At 35.5% G+C, this 22,661-nt stretch overlaps 1 protein-coding gene across 2 annotated transcripts in view; it reads right to left on the bottom strand.

Moving 5' to 3' along the window:
- The window catches only part of ZPBP (zona pellucida binding protein), a 158,208-nt gene that overhangs the window by 54,602 nt on the left and 80,945 nt on the right, over positions 1 to 22,661 (bottom strand). For both annotated transcript variants that reach the window (XM_012496730.2, XM_003268924.4), the window contains exon 6: positions 17,652 to 17,728. In XM_012496730.2, the coding sequence (XP_012352184.1) occupies positions 17,652 to 17,728 (77 nt within the window). The remainder of the gene's footprint in view (positions 1 to 17,651; positions 17,729 to 22,661) is intronic.

The raw sequence follows: 22,661 nt of genomic DNA, 5'->3' as shown, positions 1-22,661 counted from the left end.
TTTCACTTTGCAATGTCGGGACAACTTCAATCCTGAAGCAAAAAGCAAAACAATCCACTCTTCACTTTGTTTTTTCTCCAGAAACTGAAACTTGCACTAGAAAATTAGGCTCTTCAAAAGAAAGATTAAAGACAAATTATAATTTATATTTTGAAATTATTAGGGATGTAAACTGGCATATTAAGTTTTTTTTAAGTAGTATATTTCTCATTGAAAAAAGCAGATGAGACAGAGTGGGCAGGTAGAAATGAAATTTAAAAATAGGAAAAATACGTCTATTTTTAACCTTGTGGTGTCCTAGATACCCTGAAAAAACCTCCCGTCAAAAATCACCTAATTGAAACAAAGATTTTGTGTAGACACATTTCTACAGTAAGAGAGGGTGGGAGAAAGGGAAGAAAGAGAGGGAAAGAGGGAAAAAGAAAAGCAAGAATGTAGGAAGGAAGGGAGAGAAAGAAGGAAAAGGAGATGAGAGCTAAAACCGAAGAGAAAACTACAAACCTAATGATAGCTATGTCCCTAATTCACAGTGGACAAAGAAAATAAAATTGATTACAAAGGGGAGAAAACAAGATTCTTAGAGGGTGGTAGAGACAGGGAGGGTAGAGAGGTTGGAGGAGGAAAACTCCAGTATGAATTCTTAGACCAAAGTGGCTATCTACTTACTGATAAAGGTCTAAAAAGCACGGCTTTATCAACCAGAATTATGAAGTAAATAGTGAAATGAAGAAACATCAAAGCCACACCAGCCAAATTAGATCATCAAGCAATTCAGATAACTGAATATCAGTTACATAAAATACAAAATGATTTTAAAAGTATATTTAAAATATATGAGCTTAAAATGGAAATGAAAACATAAGGGAATTTATATCATGAAAAGAGAAAAAACACATTTGAAAAATAAACTATTTGAAAACACATAATGAATGGAGTGAAATTAAAAATTAAATGGACAGCTTTAGCAGCAGATTAGACCTAAATGTAGCCACAATAATGAAACACAATGAATATCTGAAGATAATATTCAACATGAAAAACATAAACAGCTAGAAAAAAATATTACAATAGTATAAGAGAGATGGAGAAATCAATGAGAAAATCCAAATTATAGTGAATAGAAATTTCATTATTTTAGATAACTTCATTGAGATATGATATAATTTACATAAAATGCATTTATTGCAAGTGTACCACTGAACAGAAAAGCAAATGTAGAAAAGGGAATTTTCAAAACAATTCTGGCTGAAAATGTTTCTTAACTGCTGACAGCCAGTGAATCCTCAGATCTGGGAGGCACAATAAATTCTGGAAGAAAAATGATGAGAAGGAAGGACTAAAATATATGAAGAAAAGCAAATAAATAAATAAAATTGTGGGTAAATCTAAACAGACACTGATATTCTGAAATAATAACAAGTAGAAAAATAAAAAGAAGAGAACTAAAATACTAGAAACTAAAACAATGAAAGATAAAAGCAAGTCAGGAGAGTTAAAGTTTCTTAAGGCCTTGTCTATTTCAGGAGTGTAAAATAAACTAATTTTAAGTACTGCTGCCTGGTATATACGTTAAAACTTGAAGCAAAACCACTAAAATAAATATTTAAAGTGTACAACATCAAACAACAGAAAAATAAGGTAAAAAAAAAGTTTAATCATTTAAAAGAGGAAAATATGAAGAACAGAAAACCAGGATAAATTATACATAAGAGAATGCTGAAAATCAATCCATATAGAATAATAATTGTGATATGTAAATAATAAAGAAACTACCAAGGTAGAGCTATGAAAAGGAATCATTTTTTAAAAGACACAATCTAAAGAAGGCAAAATAAAAGGAAAAGGGCTACAAAGAACAGATAGGAAAAACAGAAAGAAATGACAAGATGTTGGATTTAAATCCAAATATATTGATAACTAAATTAAACGCAATTGATTTAAACATTCCAATTAAAATGAAACGATTGTCAACTGGACTGAAAAGCAGTCACCAACTATAGTCTATGAACAATAAATGTTTTTCTCTATATTAAAAACAATGAATTGTAAAATAAAATTTAAAAATATTTGTAACAACATTAAATAAGAAATACTTAGAACAAAAATCTTCCTATTCACTGATGAATGGGGCCTAATGTAATCAACCTGTTACCAGGTAGCTGGCTGATCACCATGAAGAATGGTGCCATGTAACAGGGTTCAGTGTGGGTTTCTGTTGTTGGCAGACTGGGCACTTAATGGTGGCCACAGTCATACAAGCCTTAGTGAATGGGAATCCATATTGCTGAACCCATGCATAATCTCACGCCCGCCACTATGGCCGTGTTGTTCATGAGCACATTGGGACATGACTGTGGTAGCTGAGGAGAAAGGTTGATTAGTATCCACAAAAGGGGTCATCCCATCCCCTGCCTTATTAAAATTCTCCTTTGCTGTAGTCACCCATGAACATTCACATGGGACACACATAATCTTCACTTTCTGCCCATTCAGAGAGGTCTTTCCACGTTCCTCTTCTCCAAATACCTTTGTCACCAAATTTCCAATCATCATCTTCCCTAGTCTCTGAATATCCAGCCACACTGGCGACAGCCCAAGAATTAATATATAATTTCACATCTGGCCATTATTCTTTCCAATTGCACAGTTTTGATGCATTGCCCAAAGTTTTCCCCACTGAGATTTCCCTTCACAACTGTCCTTCAGGGATGTCCCAGGCAGGAGGCTGTAGTCCAATAGCTGTCCACTTTTGGGTGGTCCTGCATATTGTTGAGAACCATCTGTAAACCAGGCCTGAGCTCTTCTTCTGTCAACTGATCATAGAGAACTTGCTGTGAAGCCATAGATTCAGACTGGGAGAGAGAAGCAGTGTAGCAGGAATGGGGAACATAGGCATCTGAGCCACTTCTTCATTAATTTACTTGTGCTTCAAGGTCTGCTCAGGCCCAATCAAGTGAATACCAACTCCATCTGATAACAGTGTTGCTGTGCATGATCAACTTTACGGCTTAGTGGGTTAAATAACATCCAGTTCATGATGGGTAGCTCAGGTCACATGGTAACTTGGTGGACCATGGTCAAGCATTCAATATTTCCTAAGGCCCTGTAGAAGAAGCTGTCTCTCCAAAGGAGAGTAATTATTGGCAGATGTCAGGGCCTTGCTCCAAAATTCTAAAGGTCTGTGATATGACTCACATATTAGGGCCTGTCAAGGGCTCCAAGCAGCATCCTTATCAGCCACTGATACTTCAACCACCATCGGATTTGCTGGATCATATGGCCTACATGGCACATAAGCTTGTGTAACAGCCTAGACCTGTTGTAGATCCATTTCTCTTGTTCTGGGCCCATCGAACCTAGCAGCTATCAGGTGACTATGTAAATGTGCCAGAGTAACACACCCAAATGAGGAATATATTGCCTGTAAAATATAAATAAGCCTCCTAGGCATCGTACCTCTTTTTTGATTGAAGGAGGACCCAGATGCAACAACATACCCTTCGCCCTATAAGTGTTATCTCAAGAGGCCTCATACCATTGAACCCCTAGAAATTTCACTGAGGTAGAAGGTCCCCAAATTTTAATCAGATTTATTTCTCACTCTCTGACACATAAAATGTCTTATCAATAAGTCTAAAGTAATTGCTACTTCTCACTCAATATCTCCACTTAGCATAATGTCATCATAATGGACCAGCATGATATCCTGTGAAAGGGAAAGGTGATCAAGATCTCTGACAATCAAATTATGACATAGGGGAGCTGATATTCTTCTGAGGGAGGACACTGAGGGTGTATTGCTGGTTTTCTCAGCTGAAAACAAACTACTTCTGGTGGGCCTTATGGACAGGGATGGAAGAAAGATATCTGTCAGATCAACAGCTACAGATCAAGTACCAGGAGATGTTGTAATCCGCCCAAGCAATAAAACCACAATTGGTACAACAGCTGCAACTGGAATCACCACTTGGTTAACCTTAAAATAATCCACAGTCATTCTCCAAGATTTATCCATTTTCTGCACAGGCCAAATAGGAGAGATAAATGCGGATCACCATATCTGCATCTTTTAAGTCCTTGATGATGGCAGTAATCTCTGCAATCCTCCCAAGAATGCAGCATTGCTTTAATTTACTATTTTCCTGTGGTATACACACATAATGGAATACTATTTGGCCACAAAAAGAATGAAATCCTGTGATTTGCAACAACATGAATAAAACTGGAGACCATTACGTTACGTGAAAAAAGCCAGGCACAGAAGACAAATATCACATGTTCTCATTCATATGTGGGAATGAAAAAGTTGTTCTCAAGGAGGTGAAAAGTAGAATGACAGTTACCAGAAGGTGGGAAGAGGGCGTGGGGGTGGGTGGTGAAGAGAGACTCATTAATGGATACAAACATAAAGTTAGACAGAAGGAACAAATTCTAATGTTCTATGGCAAAGTAGGGTGACTACAGTTAACAACAACGCATTTTATATTTCAAAAAGGACTTCAAGTATTCCCACACATTAAATTAATAAATGCTCAAGGTGATGGATATTGTAAATGTCCTGACTTGATCATTATGCATTCTATACATTTAACAATATATTACATGTATCGCGTCAATATGTACAAATATTATGCATTAAAGACTTTCTATTTTCCTAGATAATGGCAGCTCTAATGGCTTTCACTTGGCTTTTCTCACCATAATAGCCCTCACTCCACAGGTCACAAGACTTTGCAGGGGTTCTCCCAGCTGCTAAATATGTCTGTTCCAATTATGCATCTGGAACTGGGGAAGTAACCACAGGATGGGTTTGGGGACCCATGGAACTACCATGAGATGGACCTGAACTAAAACTCTACTGACTACCTTACCTCCACACATCCTTACTCTGACTGGAGGGCCACAGGGACATTTTGAGTCTTAGATTCAATGTCAGTTCAGAGTCAAGTCCACGAGTCCCTGGAAGATCTGATCATTTCCTTTTCCCCAGTACCCAGTTACCCTAGTAAAAGGTCATTAAGTCCCATTAGGGAAGGCTGGAAGAAAGATTAACAGTATAAATTTTTGGTTGTTTACTAGGGTCTTTTCACAAGGGCATCCAGCCACCAATTCAAGGTGGTCTGAGTCTGTAAACTCGCTCAAGCCTAGGAACTGATTGAGGTGACTTGATCTTCTGCTTTTATTTTATGAGTCAGACTTTGTTCATTTGACCTGGAACTCTTCTACCTAAACAGATCAAGTAGCAATTTAGTAGGTGTCTCATCTATTTCACTTCTAGGAACATCATCATTAACTAGCCAATGCCATAGGTCTGCATATGTCAGACTATGCTGATGGCTGCCTTGACTCTGCTGTCCCTTAGGGTTGCTATGCCCACCTTGCCTTTGGTGGTTGAGTTTCTCACTTAGTCTCTGCTAAATTACTATTAACTCTGAATCCAATTACTTCCGTTGCATTTAGGCTTCCAATTGATTGATTGTGTTTCCCACTATAAAGTCTGGCCTACAGAGAAGAGCAATTAACTATTGAGTTCTTCAAGGATGCTGGGCTCTGCTCCACATTTATTTTTCATAGCATTGGTGAAAGATATGCCTTCTGAGCCCTACCGATGTGAGTGAGTAGGTCTTAAATCACAAATTGACTTTAGCATTCCAGTCTCCCTAAACCTTTGAATTCCTTTGTCTACATTAACCAAGAGAGATCAGGCATTTCTAATTCACTTACAGTGAGCCAGCCATATTTTGACCCATGTTTCAGCTAATCAGCCAAACTGTTAGACACCTTCTAACTCCATGAGCTGCGATATTAACTGCAGAATGTCTGCTTAGTGAGCCCATATCAGTAAACATGGCCTGATCCACCTTTAATATCTAATACCCCATAGCTCTAATATTCATTCACACACATTTTCCTTAGATTCCTACTTGCATAAATTAGAAAACTTAAGTAGTTATTTTGAAGTACGGCCACCTCCCTCATTGGTCATACTTTGTGCCTCACCTTTAAGGGTCTTCTAGGACTTGAACCCAATTACAGGTCTAGAAGCAAAGGGAGGTATTAAGTGTTGTTTCCTGAGGAAAATCAGCATTTTCTTGCATGGCAACTGCCTCGGGGGAAGCCATTACCATGTCCTCAGGCAATGTAGGATTAGTCACCTCAGAGAGAAGTGGAAAGGCAGATACCACCATTGGAAGGGAGGCCCCACTGTAGATGGAACACCACAGTCATCAGGGCTGAAGAAGCCACTTCCACTGTGGTTAGAGAAGCCACTTGTGCTGGCAAAGAAGACTCATCAGAATTTAGGGGCTCCATATTTTCAATTTCATCAGGGGCTTGCAAAATGTCCCCATCCCACCTTAAAGGATCCCATTCTTTCTCAATTAAATGTCTTTATTTATTTATTTATTTATTTTTGAGACAGAGTCTCACTCTGTCGTCCAGGCTGGAGTACAGTGGCGTGATCTCAGCTCACTGCAACCTCTGCCTTCCGAGTTCAAGCAATTCCCCTGCCTCAGCCTCCCAAGCAGCTGGGACTACAGGCGCACGCAACCACGCCCAGCTAATTTTTGTATTTTTAGTAGAGACAAGGTTTCACCATATTGGCCAGGCTGGTCTTGAACTCCTGACTTCGTGATCCACCCACCTCGGTCTCCCAAAGTGCTGGGATTACAGGTGTGAGCCACTGCGCCCAGCCTAAATGCCCTTATTTTAACAGTAGATACCCTGTGAAGCTGAGAGTTCAATTTGCTTTGTAATTTGGCCAGTCACAGGATGGGGTCCTGCAATTGATTTTCGGCCCTGCAGCTATAGGAAATAAGACTCTCACCTTCAGGGCACACCTGGAACGTCTGAAGCCATTTATATGATACTTGAGCTGGGAATTCAAATATCTGAGCTAATCCTTTCCTTTTACTATTTTGTCCAGTGACATTAGGAAAAAAAAGAAATATCATTGAATTCCATAAATTTTCAAAAATGTTCAGAAGTATCATACAGAGTCACCAGGCTCCTTGCTTCTTATAAGTGGTTGACTACAAGTATCCACGGTACGTAATTTTCACATCTCAATAAATACTTCCCGCTACAGACTCTCAGTGCTCTCTTTAATATGAGAATCAGAGTAATTAGTATCTTTAAATCTAGTAAGACTAGAGAGCCAATTCCAGAAACTCCAGAACCAGATGAGAATCAGAGTGATTAGTATCTTTAAATCTAGTAAGACTAGAGAGCCAATTCCAGAAACTCCAGAACTATTTCAGAAAACTTACCCTTAAAATTCTGTTCCTCTAGAACCACTCTTGTTACCAAAAACAGTATTAGTTGGGGTTCTTCAGAGAAATAGTGTATGTGCGTGCACACCACACACAAATGCACACACACACAAATGCACACACACACAAACACACACACACAGGTTGAGCATCTCTAATTTGAAAATTTGAAATCTGAAATGGTTCAAAATCCAAAACTTTTTGAGTCCTGGCAAGAAGCTCATCGTAGCATTTTTGAACTTTGTATTTTTGAGTTAGGAATGCTGAACTGGTAATTTCAACACAAATATTCCCAAACCTGAAAAAATCCAAAACCCAAAACACTTCTGGTCCCAAGCATTTTGGGTAAGGGGATACTCAACCTGCTGCATATACATACATACACAGACACACATGTATATTAATAACTCTCCAATTCCTATAATAAATCTCCATATATATATATGCATGTGTGTGTCTGTATATATATTTATATATGTGTGTGTGTATATATATATATACTATATATATCATACATATATAAATACTATATATATCATACATATATAAATACTATATATATCATACATATATAAATACTATATATATCATACATATATAAATACTATATATATCATACATATATAACGTGGTGGTGTTATAATTTTTGCTTCAAAAGCTGGTGAGGAGAAAGATAGTCTATTATCCTGTGATTTTTATGTGTCAAGCTGACTGCGCCAAAGATTGCCCAGTTGTAGCCAGTATAATATTATTTCATATATATAATACAAGGAGTAGATCTCCAAGATTTACTATGGGAATTTGTTCATGCAATTATGAAGGACAAGAAGTCCCACACTTTACCATGTGCAAGCTGGAGAACCAGGAAAGCCAGTGGTGTAAATTGCAGTCCAAGTTCAAAAGTCTGAGAACCAAAGGATAATGGTCTAAGTCCCAATCCAAGTCCTAAAGCCTAAGAATCAGGAGCACTAATGTTTGAGGGAAGGAGAAGATGGATGCTCAAACAGAAACAAATCCTCCCTTCTTCTTCTATTTTGTTCTATTCAAGTTCTCAGTGGAGTGGATGGTGCCCACCCACATTAGTGAGGGTAATCTTTACTCAGTTGAACAATTCAAATGCTAATCACTTCCAGAAACACCCTTTTACACACACCAGAAAAAATGGTGTACCAGCTACAACTGGGCATCCTTTAGACCAGTCAAGTTGACACATAAAAACCACAGGATAATAATCTATCTTTCTTCTCACGAAATTTTGAAGCAAAAATTATACCCCACCTGATGTGCTTGACGTACACAGAGGAAATTAGTTATTTTTTTTTAATAGGGAGGGTAGATAGAAGTAAATAGATGTAAGGCTTCTACACTTTATTTTTAAAGTGGTAAAATATCAATACCAGTAGACTGTGATAAGGTATGTATAGATATTAAAATTTATAAAGCAACTACTATGAAAACTGTACAAATAAAAGTAGTCAAAAATGAGGATACAAAAAATACATATTTGAATTTTAATATTCTAATTTTAAGCCTTAGTAATTAATTGCAAAGCTGTCAATAAATAAGAATCAAATATGTTTTGTGATGATTTCTCATTCCCAAGGAAATAGATGTTGATCATTTTTCTTAAAGAAATTATTAGACATGTATGTCCCTTTCCCAGGGTCAATTAAATACTCTGAGAGAAAATAAAATTTAATACTTGATGAATAAAGCACTTGTTTAAAGAATTTTTTGATGACTGCACCAACTTGATTTATATTCCTATTAAGTAGAGATCTGCAATTAAAAGTATCAAATAATATAAGAGAAGGTCCATAACTTCTATTTTAAGGAAAAGCAATGAAAAGCATCTGATGACCTCCAGTGCAGGTCTCCCTACCTTGCTACCTGTTCTCCAGTAACTTTGGACTGAAAGCAAAACTTCTTTATACCCATCTCACTACAAAGCATACTGCATTAACCCAGCAAATCTCAGCTTCATTCACCATCTGGAAGCAGTACAGGTAGTATTTGAATGATGCTCAGCATTATAGTATTTTGTATGGAATAAAAGAAAAATAAAAATCCTATAAATTGTTCTTTATATTTTGATGACCCAAGCTGCAATGAGCTGATTGATGCCCCCACCCCTGCATTCATATGTTGAAGTCCTAACACCCAGTACCTCAGAATGTAATGGTATTTGGAGATATGCAAAAGATATAAGCCTTTAAAGATAGGACCTTTTAAGAGGTAATTAGGGTAAAATGAGGCCATTAGAGTAGGCCCTAATTTAATGACTGGTGTTCTCATAAGAAGAGGAGTTAAGGACACAGACACACATACAAAGAGGAAAGACCATGTGAAGACATGGCCATCTGCATGCCAAATAGACAGGCCCTTGGCAGAAACCAACCCTGCCAACACCCTGATCGTGCTCTTCTAGCATCCAGGACTGAGACTATAAATTTATGCTGTTTAAGCCTCCTGGTCTATGTTATAGGCTACAGCAGCCCTAGCAAACTAATAAACTAATCTTTCATCTTATTGTGCAGAAGTGAAGAACATGAAACTTCTGGGGAAGTTCCACAAAATTTTACCATGATAAAATCAGAGACTTCAAAGAACCTCACCTTATGAGTTGTACAGTATTTGCTGTGACAGAAACCTAAAATTTTCTCCTGAAGGCTTTTTAATGCTTTGAGACAAAAACTTTAAACAATATAAGGAAGAAATAATTGAACATCTTTTCCTTATTCTATCCACTCCCATCAGTTTTTCATTTGTTATACATATAGGTGGGAGAAAAAAACTTAAGAAAACCTGTTCCTCTCTTTTGTATCTGGTAATGCGAGGAACATAAAATTACTGAGAACTTCTGCCTCTGGCCAAGAATGAGTAACAGGGACTGCCACTTGATAAAAACAAAAAACAGACAAAATATATGAAACAATAGTTTACAAGACACACACTGGGCATCTTGCAATGAAGGAGAATAATCCATTCCTAAAGAGCACAAAACAAATGAGGTGAGGTGTCTGAATACTTTACCTTACTACCTTGAACAAGTTTTAGCTGTGGTAATGATGGGAAACCCAGGAGGACCCCTGACTTGAAAAGATGGAAATTAGAATCTGGGAATGCCAACATGACTATTGTTAGTAGTAAAATGTAAAAGAGAAGAGAGAGCTTTATAGAGTGAGCCCTCAGAACTGTGAGGGTTATCCTCAAGTATTAATATTTATTTTGCATGAATGTATGCATGTATTTTTTTTAGATAGGTCTTGCTCTGTCACCCAGGCTGCAATGCAGTGGCACAACCGAGGCAGCCTCCTAAACAGCTGGGACTACAAGCACACACACTACCACACCTGGCTAATTTTTAATTTTTTGTAGAGAGAGTGTATTAGTCTGTTCTCACACTGCTAATAATGACATGCCTGAGACTGGCTAATTTATAAAGGAAAGAGGTTTAACTGACTCACAGTTCCACATGGAACTGTGCAACAAAACAAAGATAAACAGATGGGACTTAATTAAACTAAAAAGTTTCTGCACAACAAAGGAAATAATCAACAAAGCGAACAGACAACCATGTTGCCCACAAAGTCTAAAATATTTACTATGTGGTCCCTCACAAGGAAAATTTGCCAACCCATGACAGAGATGATCTGAACAACACTATCATCCACTTTTAGTTAATTATAAAACATTACACCCAACATCTATAGAGTATTTTAATACGTACATAATATATTCCACAAGGCTAGATAGCATGTTGAATAAATTCAGAAGGACTTAAAATATACAGAGTATGTCTTTAAACAAAACAGAATTAAACTAGAAATTGATAATAAGATATTAGGAAAAATTCCCAAAATCTGGAAATTAAGCAACCCACTACTAAATAACTCAAGAATCAAAAAGAAAGAAGGGGCCGGGCGTGGTGGCTCATTACTGTAATTCCAGCACTTTGGAAAGCCAAGGCGGGCAGATCACAAGGTCAGCAGTTTGAGACCAGCCTGACCAACGTGGTGAAACCCAGTCTCTACTAAAAATACAAAAATTGGCCGGGCATGGTGGTGTGTGCCTGTAATCCCAGTTGCTCAGAAGGCTGAGGCAGGAGAATCGCTTGAACCTGGGAGGTGGAAGTTGCAGTGGGCCAAGACTGCACCACTGCACTCCAGCCTAGGCGACAGAGTGAGACTCCGTCTCAAAAAAGAAAGAAAAAAAAAGAAGGAAATTAGGAAAAAAAACTGAAAATGAGAGAGAACACATACCACTCAACATATCAGAAAAGAGAGATAATCACTACAAATCTTACAAATATCAGAAAGATAATATTAGAAGCAATTTCATGACAGAAAAATTTGACAGTTTGGATCCAACATATGAGATTTTTGAGACATGCAACTCACTAAAAGTGAACAAAATGAACAGGAAAATCCAAATATCCCTACATGTACTTAAGATATAATTACTTATTGAAAACCTACCCACAAAGAATACCACAGGACCCAGTGCTTCAACTAATGCATTCTATCAAACATCTTAAGGAAAGTAAAGTAATAACTAAAAACATTTTCAGAAAATATAAGAGAAGGAAACAGTTACAAGTCATTTTGCAAGGCCAGTATAGTCCAAATATCAAAACCTGACCAAGACATTACAAAAAATAACATGACATATAACTTATATATATAAATCCTCAATAAAACATTAACAAGTGTAATACAGATATAAGTTGTTTCCAACAAGATCAGAAAAAATATTTGAAAAATGTAACACTCATTTGTAAGGTAATCTCCCAGTAAATTGGGAATAGAAGAGAACTTCCTCATTCTGATAAAAGGTATCTATGAAAACCCAGAGGTTGCATCATATTAGATGGTACTTTCCCCTTTAGGATCAGGAGAAAGAAAAGGACGCCCATTCTTGCCACATCTATTCAAAGTTATGCTGTAGATTACAGGTATTCAGAGAAAACGGAATACATAAATAAAATGTACAAAAATAAAAATAATGAAGTAACACTGTATCTATTTGCAGATGACATGATAGATTACATAGAAAATCCTCAGTAATCTGTAAAACAACTCTATAATTAACAAGTTAATTTAGCAAGGTGGCATGATACAATGATAATATGAAAATATCTGCTCAAAATTGAAACAACTAGCAAGTGAATTTTTTAATATTCCATTTAAAATAGCATCCGAAACCCCCACAAAAAACTTAGGAATAAATTTAACCCAAATGACATATAAGACCTTTACACTAAAAATTGCAAAAAGAAGATAATTTTTTTCAGATTGATGTATTTAATTCTGCAGAGATAAAATTATTACATAGAAGACTGTTCCAACCCAAGCCCTATTATTTTATGATATAGTTATTTAAATTATTTTACAGTATAGTTGTTATAATGTCACTTGATGCATAAAGTTGAAAAAGAGAAATATAAAAACCTGCATAATGTAACAGTGACTGAAGAAAGGCATCACATTTCTCTGATTGTAAAGAATAGAGTAATTTCCATGGAAGAGCTCATGAAGGAGACCACCATGTAATGAAGTTCTTTTGGCACGTACAGAAGTTCAACATTACACAAACATAAATATATTGCAAATAAAATTTCTGTGTAAAGCCATCAGTAGCAAATCTCTTCTTATATTCATTATTACACTATTTCCAATTCTAGGTAATAATAGTCTATTTTGAAAAACATAAGACAAGGGCATTTCTCCTTTCAAACACTAATTTTTATTAATAATATTGTAAAGAGATAAAAAAATGGATTATGAATTTTCCAATATAAACTTTACCCAATTAAAATCTTTTTTTAATATTAGGGAATATTAGTCATCTTTCTTAAGAGTGATATGTCAGGGATGACCCCAATATGAAAGACTCAATAGATTACTTTCTGGGTTGTAATCAAGCTCCACTTGGTCTGATTTTCAACTGAACACCTGAGTCAAGTAATTATACAATTATTTGAATATAATGACACTATGATAGCTTGACTTGCAAACATACTTAAAATAAATGGATGAATGAGTAAATACCATCTGCTATATATGGCAGTGGCATTGTTTTTCTTCTTCAACTTCCAGAAAAAAAATAATCAATTATATATTATCCTATCATCCTTTATCTATTTCTGTTACAGTAACTGCTACATTGCATACATAAGGTAACCTGTCTATCTGTTGGTTCTCCCACTTTCCCATGAACTTCTCTGAAGGAGGAGACAATATATTACTCATCTCCAAATAGTCATATATATTAATTTTTTAAACCTAGAGAGACAGATGTAGCATTTTCATGTATTGGAAGATTGAATACTATTAAAATGGCACTTCTCAGCAAATTGATAATTTCAAGGAAACTCCAATCCTAACCCAAGCAGTCCTTTTTGAGAAAATTGACATACAAGCTGATTCTAAATTTTCTTGGAAAGGAAAGGAACCTAGAACATCCAGAACAATCTTGACAAAAAATCGAGGTAAAAACACTACTGACAAAAGATAATGAAGAAAGTACAGCACTAGCATAATGATTGACAAAACAGAGAAGAGTGGAATGAAAATGGTACACTTAAGAAATATATTTATTTATTATTTTTTATTTATCCTTTTTTTTTTTTTTTGAGACGAAGTTTCACTCTTGTCGCCCAGACTGGAGTGCAGTGGTGTGATCTTGGCTCACTGCAACCTTGGCCTCCCGGGTTCAAGTGATTCCCCTGCCTCAGCCTCCTGAGTAGCTGGGATTACAGGCACCTACCACCACGCCCGGCTATTTTTTTTATTTTTAGTAGAGATGGGGTTTCTCCATGTTGGGCAGGCTGGTCTCGAACTCCTGACCTCAAGTAATCCACTCGCCTCGGCCTCCCAAAGTGCTGGTATTACAGGCTTGAGCCACCACTCCCGGCCTAATATAACATATTTAGAACAAATCTTCAAAAGCTAGATACAACATCACCGGGACAAGTATGCCAAAGTAAATTTGGCCTTACTGTAGTCTGGAGACAATTTCAGTTACTTAAATCTTCCTAAAATCAAAAGATTGTATTTAATAATATATAAGATGCTAACACACGATGAAAAGGTACTAAAGTGGAAAGGCAAATGAGACCAACAATGAGACAAATACATCAAATAATTTTTCAGATTTTTAAATGAAGGTGCTTTTGTGAAAATACCATTGCCTGCATATTCTGAATTCTTTTTACATATGCCAATATACTGTTCTTATACTATCATCGAGACAGAAAAGTGCCAGCTGTTCTTTATTTTGCTGTAACAAGCCAAATAAGAAACTTCTGTGCTGAAGAAGAAAGAAAGATAAACATATTGCATTTAAAAAAAAAGTTTCCATGGGACAGGAAAAGTCAGACAGCAGATATTTGGGGAAGAAAAGGAACAAATGAACTTAATGAAACTACAGACCTCTTGTACTGAAAGCTTCATCGTTTGGAAGCTTTAAAAATTATTTTGTGTTTCTATATAAAGCATAGCGATAAAATTGCCTTTCAGTAGAAAAGATTGAAATTTCATCCCTTCATTTCACCATACATAAAAATCAACTCATGATGGATTAAAGATTTAAACTATTAAAAACCCTAGCAGAAAGCTTAGGACATACCACTCTGAACATAGGCCTTGGCAAAGATTTCATGATGAAGTCTCCAAAAGCAATTGCAACAAAACCAAAAATAGACAAGTGGGAGCTAATTAAACTAAAGAGCTTCTGCACAGCAAAAGAAACTATCAACACAGTAAACAGAAAACCTACAGAATGGGAGAAAATTTTTGCAAACTATGTATCCAACAAAGGTCTAATATCCAGAATCTATGAAGTACTTAATTCAACAAGCAAAATACAAACAACCCCATTAGCAAAAGGGCAAAGGACATGAACAGACACTTCTCAAAAGAAGACATATAGGGAGCCAGCAAGCATATGAAAAAATGCTCCACATCACTAATCATCAGAGAAAAACAAATCAAAACCTTAATGAGATAGCATCTCACACCACTAAGAATGGCTATTATTAAAAAGTCAGAAAATAACTGATGTTGGTGAGGTTATAGAGAAAAGAGAACACTTATATACTGCTGGTGGGAATGTAAATTAGTTTAGCCACTGTGGGAAGCAGTTTGGAAATTTCACAAAGAAATTAAAACAGAACTACAATTTGACCCAATAATCCCATTACTGGGCACGTACCCAAAGGAATATAAATCATTCTACCATAAAGACACATGGATGTATATGTTCACTGCCACTATTTACAATAGCAAAGACATGGAATCAACCCAGATGCCCACCAATGGTAGACAAGATAAAGAAAATGTGGTACCTATATACCACGGAATACTATGCAGCCATTAAAAAAGAATTAAATTATGTCCTTTGCAGCAACATGAATGCAGCTGGAGGCCATTATCCTCAACAAATTAATGTAGAAACAGAAAGCCAAATACCACATGTTGTCACTTATAAGTGGGAGCTAAACACTGAGCACACATGGACGCAAAGAGAGGAACAACAGACACCAGAGCTTACTTGAGGGTGGAAGGTGAGGGTTGAAAAACAGCCTATCAGGGACTATGCTCACTATCTGGGTGGCAAAATCATTTGTATACCAAACTCCAACGATGTGGAATTTACCCATGTAACAAACCTGCACATGTACCCCCTGAATGTAAAAGAAAAAAGAATAAATAAAAATGACATAAGAAAGCTCAAACAATTATCACCTTGAGCCCACCATCAGGGAAAATAATAAAATGTGTCAGATTCCTTCCCCTACTCCTAATCCCTATGCTTGAACATACATTCCAACCCCATTTCCAAATAAATTATCCTAGCTCAGGGTCTGTGACTGTTTAAGACTGGTAGAGGGTAAAAGATGTGTTAGGTAATAACTAATGTTTAACACAGTACACACATATTAAAAACTGAGAGAAGAAAATTAAGATTAAGTTCTCTCTTCATGGTGCCTCAAATCCTAAATCTAATTTCAAGAGTTAAAAAGAAGAAAACCTATCCCAAGGAAGAGAGGTAATGCTTAAGAAAATTTTTTAAATGGAAATATAAGATAATATGTGAATCGATGACTTAGACCAGCAGTTCCCAGCCTTTTTGGCAGCAGGGACTGGCTTCATGAAAGACAATTTTTCCACAGACTGGGAGAGTGGGGGATGGTTTGAGGGTGACTCAGGTGCATTATATTTATTGCGCACTTTGTTTATATTATTATTAGATTGTAATAAATCATGAAATAATTATACAACTCACCATAATGTAAAATCAGTGAAAGCTCTGAGCTTGTTTTCCTGCAACTAGAAGGTCCCATCTGGGGTTGACAGGAGACAGTGACAGATCATCAGGCATTAGATTCTCGTAAGGAATACACAATCTAGATCCCTCACATGCACAGTTCACAATAGGGTTTGCACTCCCATAAGAATCTAATGCTGCACTTGATCTGATCTGACAGGAGGAGGCAGATCTCAGGTGGTAATACAAGCGATGGGGATGGGGGAACTGTAAACACAGTGAAGCTTCACTCTAGCCTGCCACTTACCTCCTGCTGTATGGCCCGGTTCCTAACAAGCCATGGATTGGTACCAGTCTGTGGCCAAGGAGTTGGGGATGCCTGACTTAAACTATATTTCAGGAGGCTTACTGAGTACAAATTAAGAAATAATCCCCTTGTCAATTTCACTAGGCAAAAATAATGGATATTGAACTCTGTATAAAATACTTATGCCTTTAGTAGAAACACTTTACAACCGTTATAATGTAGATAATTATATATGCCAAACATTTAAAAATATTACTGTTTACAATGTGTTTATGGTCAGTAAATTATAATTAGGCATAGGAAAATATTGTCACAAATTCACTGAACATGAACAATATGTTAGTATAATGTAAAAAACAACTAATTTAAATTGCTTCTAGAAGATATAGCATCATTTTCATCCTAAGCATAGATACAGGATGCTGGGTATAGAGCAAAGCAATATGAAAATAGATTATAAAGATGGTTCAAATTTGCTTGTTATTTATGATGGACAATGGCAACATGGACATATTCTATCTGAATAATAATTATAAATTAATTAGCAATAGCAAATAAGGCAAAACAAATAGAAAAACCATTCTTCATATAACCAATTACAAAAGGCTAAATTTGAAAGTATTTTATAAAGATAAATTCTATTAATGTCTTATCTTTTATTAGCGGGTAAAGTTTTATTTTTATTGTTGAAATCCTTAACTGTGGTGATTCAATGTATTTTATAAATAGCTAGGATGCTTACTTACACATGGGGCATGTTCATTTAACTTTTTTTTTCCTTTTACCAGCCTCACATAACATACCTTAAAAAGTCTTTTGGAAGGTTCACAATTATGGTCTGTACATGGCTTGGGTCCTTTTTCAGTGTCTAGAGATGAAACTGAGAAAATATATTATATTTTATCATGGGTATAATGTATTCTGTCACAATATTTAAATTGGCTTCTGAAAAATGAAAGAATATTCTAATATTTCTCTTCCATTAAAATATTAAGCAATTTTCCTAGTGCTAAATGACTCTTTTTAGCAAAAAACCTAAGTTAACAATTTGCTTTCTATAAATCAAGACAACCTTATTTGTTCGGTGAACTTAAGAATTAACCAACTTTCCTGATAATGTTTGGCTGTTGATTTTGTAAAATCTGAGCAACAGATTTGTTTCAATTTTAATAACATACATATGTATATGTAGTGTATACATTTATGTGCACTCATTCAATACTGTATTTAACTCTATATAATATACTGTGTGTCATTTAACTCAATTCTTAATCTCTAGCTGCAAAATGATAGAGGTAGGATAAACTCTGATCACAATACTGGAAAGGGAAATGTGGTTGGATTTTAGTAGTGGCCATGGTAACTCAAATGATGAATATTTACACTCAGATATACATTCATTTATTTAATAAATAATTGCCAGGAGCCTACTGTGTGCCAGGAATTACTCTAGGTGCTTGGGATACATAAGCGAACAAAATCAACAAAATCCCATTGAATTTAGCAATGTAGAAATGAGTACTGTCTCTCCAAGATCATCTGAGAAATGTTCCTATTGTACTACAAGACGTAAAAAATACATGGAAAGAAATCTGATTTCTAGCCTGAGTTCTATAGGAGGTCTGCTAATAAACATAGGTATAATGTAAAATAACATTTGAGGCTTCTACTCTAATCTGTAAAACAAGGGGCTGAATAATGTGATTTTTGTCACCCTTTCCAGTTATGAGGATATATTTAAAAACAAATACTTTACCCCAGCAACCAAAATCTCTATAATTTATCTACTACGAATCTTGACAATTTTGTTTTTCCCATAACTCTATTTGGATGCTATCCATTCGCTATTCTACTCCAAATATTGCTCTATGATGCCTGTGTACATGACTTTAAGTTGTTCATTTTCCATAAAATTCTTTCAAAACACCAATAATTTTTCAGGGGCCTCCTTAAGTGTTCATCTCCTTAATAACATCTTCACTTCCTTAGAACCCATAAAACACTTGGTAACTCTTCTATAGTATTTACGTAAGTTGTACTATTATTATATGAATATTTTCTTTTTACTATAATATAATCTTGAAGAGGGATCCTTACTCTACATTACCAACATTTACCTAGTATGTCATGTAAAATACGTCTGATGGACAACTGTTGATAGGAAGATCATAAAATTGATCATAAAAGTATGAATATATGCAGAGTATATTCCCAGAATAACAGGAAATCTTTATTTTGTTGTTTAAACATATTTCTTTCATACCTTCCCAAACCCATACATGGTGTGAAACTTCACTCTTGCCATCTGAGTTGATATTATGAGGTACTATACAATATTATAGAGAAGACAACAAAATCCAACCTAGCGATTTTATAAAATTAGATTAGTTAATTTCAGACAGAGGTCCAACTAGAGTCACAGACTTGGGGAAGAAAAGGTTTTATTTATATTCTATTTTTACCTTAAGTCCTTTTAAAACGAGGTTATCTAAATCTAGGCCCAAGAAAAGTTAAATCTCTAAATTTTATCACTTGAACCTGGAAGGTGGAGGTTGCAGTGAGCTGAGATCATGCCATTGCACTCCAGCCTCAGCAACAGAGTGAGACTCTGTCTCAAAAAAAAAAAAAAAAAAAAAAAAAAAAAAAAAATATATATATATATATATATATATATATAGTTATGAAAAGCACTAGCAAACTGTAGCCAGGTCTTTTAAATATTAATAACCTAAGGTACAGCTTTTGAATGGACTGTCCACAAAGTAATTCAGAAGGTGGCAGACCTGAGTCTACCAATGCATCATAAAATGATTATGAGATTGAATCATCACGATGATGTAAAATTTTCTTACTTTTGAATCTTTATACAAGTTTAAGGCAACTTTTAACATTCATTAAGATCTACTATTCATGAAACTAATGCAAAACTGTCAGAAACCACAACATAGAATCAAAAGAAATATAAGGTCTTTTCTTATCTATCTTTTCAGAATCAGTATACATAAAAGATTGCTAAAGTAAAAAATATCTAGGAGACTGTTTCAGCCCAAGTCCAGTATTAATGGTGTCAACAGGCAACAGATATTATATCCATCCCCACCATATCAGGCAAACCACATGACACTCATGTTGTCTGCATCAGCTATCTCCTCCTGAGCTTCTCGCACATCCCCTCTTTATTTAGGCTAGCTGACTAACCTCATCCTGTATACAATCACCTAGCTTTTTGTAAGATAAGTTTTCTACAAGATTAAAAAATAAAGAATATAGAAATGATGCCAGCAAAAAATAGTAAAGAAGAAAACTGCTGGCCACCTCTTTCCATAGAAACATGGAAAAAAATGAACAAAAATGGCCAGAATCAACTTTTGTCAGAACTCCAGAAAATGATCAAATGTTTACAACAACCAAGTGAATGCTAAATCAACAAAAGATGACTTCAACACAGAATTTAAGAAAATCTCTGTCAAGTCAGTAGCTGACCACAAAGGTTAAAGAGAATTCAAAGGTTAAATATGTGTATGTAACAAAAGCTCAAGTAAATGGAAGACAGACCTCAGAGAACATGACAAAAGATGCAGAAAATTATGAAACAAACAACTACAACCCACACAAGCAAGAACCATACACACTGAAGAGGCAGAAGGATCTGATTTCAAAAGTATCCATTAAAATATTTTAAAATGTAAAGTTTAAAAAAAATAGAAGTTATATAAAGAAACAAGAATGTATGGCTCATTCACAGAGAACAAAATATAATAGAAATTGTCCCTGAGGAAACACAGACATTGGACTTGCTGGACAAAAACTCTAAATCAGCTATCTTAAATATGCTCAAAGAACTAAAGAAAACCATGAACAAAGAACTAAATAGGGAAAATGGTGCCTTCACAAATAGAGATTATCAATAAAGCAAAAGAAGTTACAGAACAAAATCTAATAAAAATTATGGAGCAGAAAATTGTAACAACTGAAATGAGGAATTCACTAAACATTTTCAACAACAGATTTGAGCAAGCAAAAGAAAGAACTAGTGAACTTGAAGACAGTTCACTGAAATTATCCAGTCAGAGAAGAAACAAAAAAAAATTTTAAGTGAAGAGAACCTAAGACATCTGTGTAACAACATCAAGTGTACCACCATATACATGATGGGAGTCACAGAAAGAGAGAAAAGTGAGAAAGTGGCAAAAAGAGTATTTGAAGAAATAATGGCCAAAATTTCCCAAATTTGATAAAACACATACAAGATAAATAGAATTCACATACGGTAAATACAAGGAATCTCACACTGAGACAAATTATAACGAAACTTTCAAAAATCAAAGACAGAAGCTTCTAGGTTGCTGAACATGCAGAGATACTGGGTGGTGGCATGCCCAAAGTGGGCATGCAAGCTCCAGGCCCCTTCCCACATGCCTTGCCCTGTGCATCTTTTCCATCTGGCAGTATATCTGTATCTTCTGTAATATTATTTATAATAAATGGGCAACCATTTTTTAAAAAATCAAAGACAGAGAATCCTAAAAGCAGCAAGAAAGAAGTAATTTGTCACATACTAGGTGTCCACAATAAGGTGAACATGAGATTTTTCATGAAAAACCACAGAGGATAGAAGACAGTGGGATGATATATTTAAAGAACTGAAATAAAAACATTTCAACCAAGAATCCTGTATCTGGCAAAACAAGCTTTCAAAAATGAAGAAGAATCTAAGATCTTCCAAAAATCAACAGCTGATGAAGAATAGATAGTAACTTGTTACCACACACAAAAAAAGAATACTGGCAAAAGTAACTACACAGGAGTACATCTAGATAAATATAAAACATAAATATAGATAAATATAACAGTCAGTATTCTTTTTTCACTCATCTTTTTTATATGATAATAATGACAAATGAATAAAACAATAACTACGAATAATAACTACAAATCTATATTAGTGGATACACAATACATAGTAATGTAATTAGGGACAACAGCATAGAGGAGGAGTGACCTTCACAGGAGCAGAGTTTTGGAATACTATTATAACTAAGCTGGAATCAATTCAAACTAGTTTCTTATGAGTTTGAAATTCTAATTATAGTTCTCAGGTTAGCCACCAAGAAAACAACTAAAATATATTAATAAAATAAAATGAGAAGGAAATTTAAATGGTATTCTACAAATAATTAAACACAAAAGAAGGTAGTAATAGGGATAATCAAACAAAAAAGATATGAGACAACTTCTGGTTTCTATTTGACATCTAAGGAACTTGTCAGTTGTCAGGCCTGTATCAACAACAACAACAAAATCTGCAACTTTTCTTAGACCCATCAGAAAATTGAGGTCACCGGGAAAACTGCAGTTTCCAAAAATGTAGAGGCAGATAGGTGTATACAGAGAATCACAACTTACCAGGAGCAGAAGCCTGCTACTGGAGCCATTACCAGGATAATTTAAATTATAATTGAAGGACTGCTAAGAAGTTCAGGGTGGACAAGCTCCACAGTTAAAACTGCAATGGGGTGCATTCTTGGGCGGCAGGGGAGGGCTTCCAAACTTTCATGAGTTTTATGTCTAGGAAACCCAACAAATTCTCAGGGTTAAGACTGGAGGAAAATCTCCTTGTGCTTCTAGCAAATGGAAGGAGAAAAGTAACCACTTGGAAGTAAACCAAACCAAAGTACAACAGGAGCATCTGAAGTACAACTAGTATTTTGGAAACCCTGCCTCAAGAGAAATACCTTAACAAAGTTTCATTTTTACCAGAGTCTCAATGACCTGGGGGAAGGGAAATACCAAATTCAAATACCCTCTAGCCC

This window comes from Nomascus leucogenys, chromosome 17 (genome assembly GCF_006542625.1).
Source record: "Nomascus leucogenys isolate Asia chromosome 17, Asia_NLE_v1, whole genome shotgun sequence".
NCBI lineage: Eukaryota > Metazoa > Chordata > Mammalia > Primates > Hylobatidae > Nomascus > Nomascus leucogenys.
This window is presented reverse-complemented; position numbering and strand designations above follow the sequence as displayed.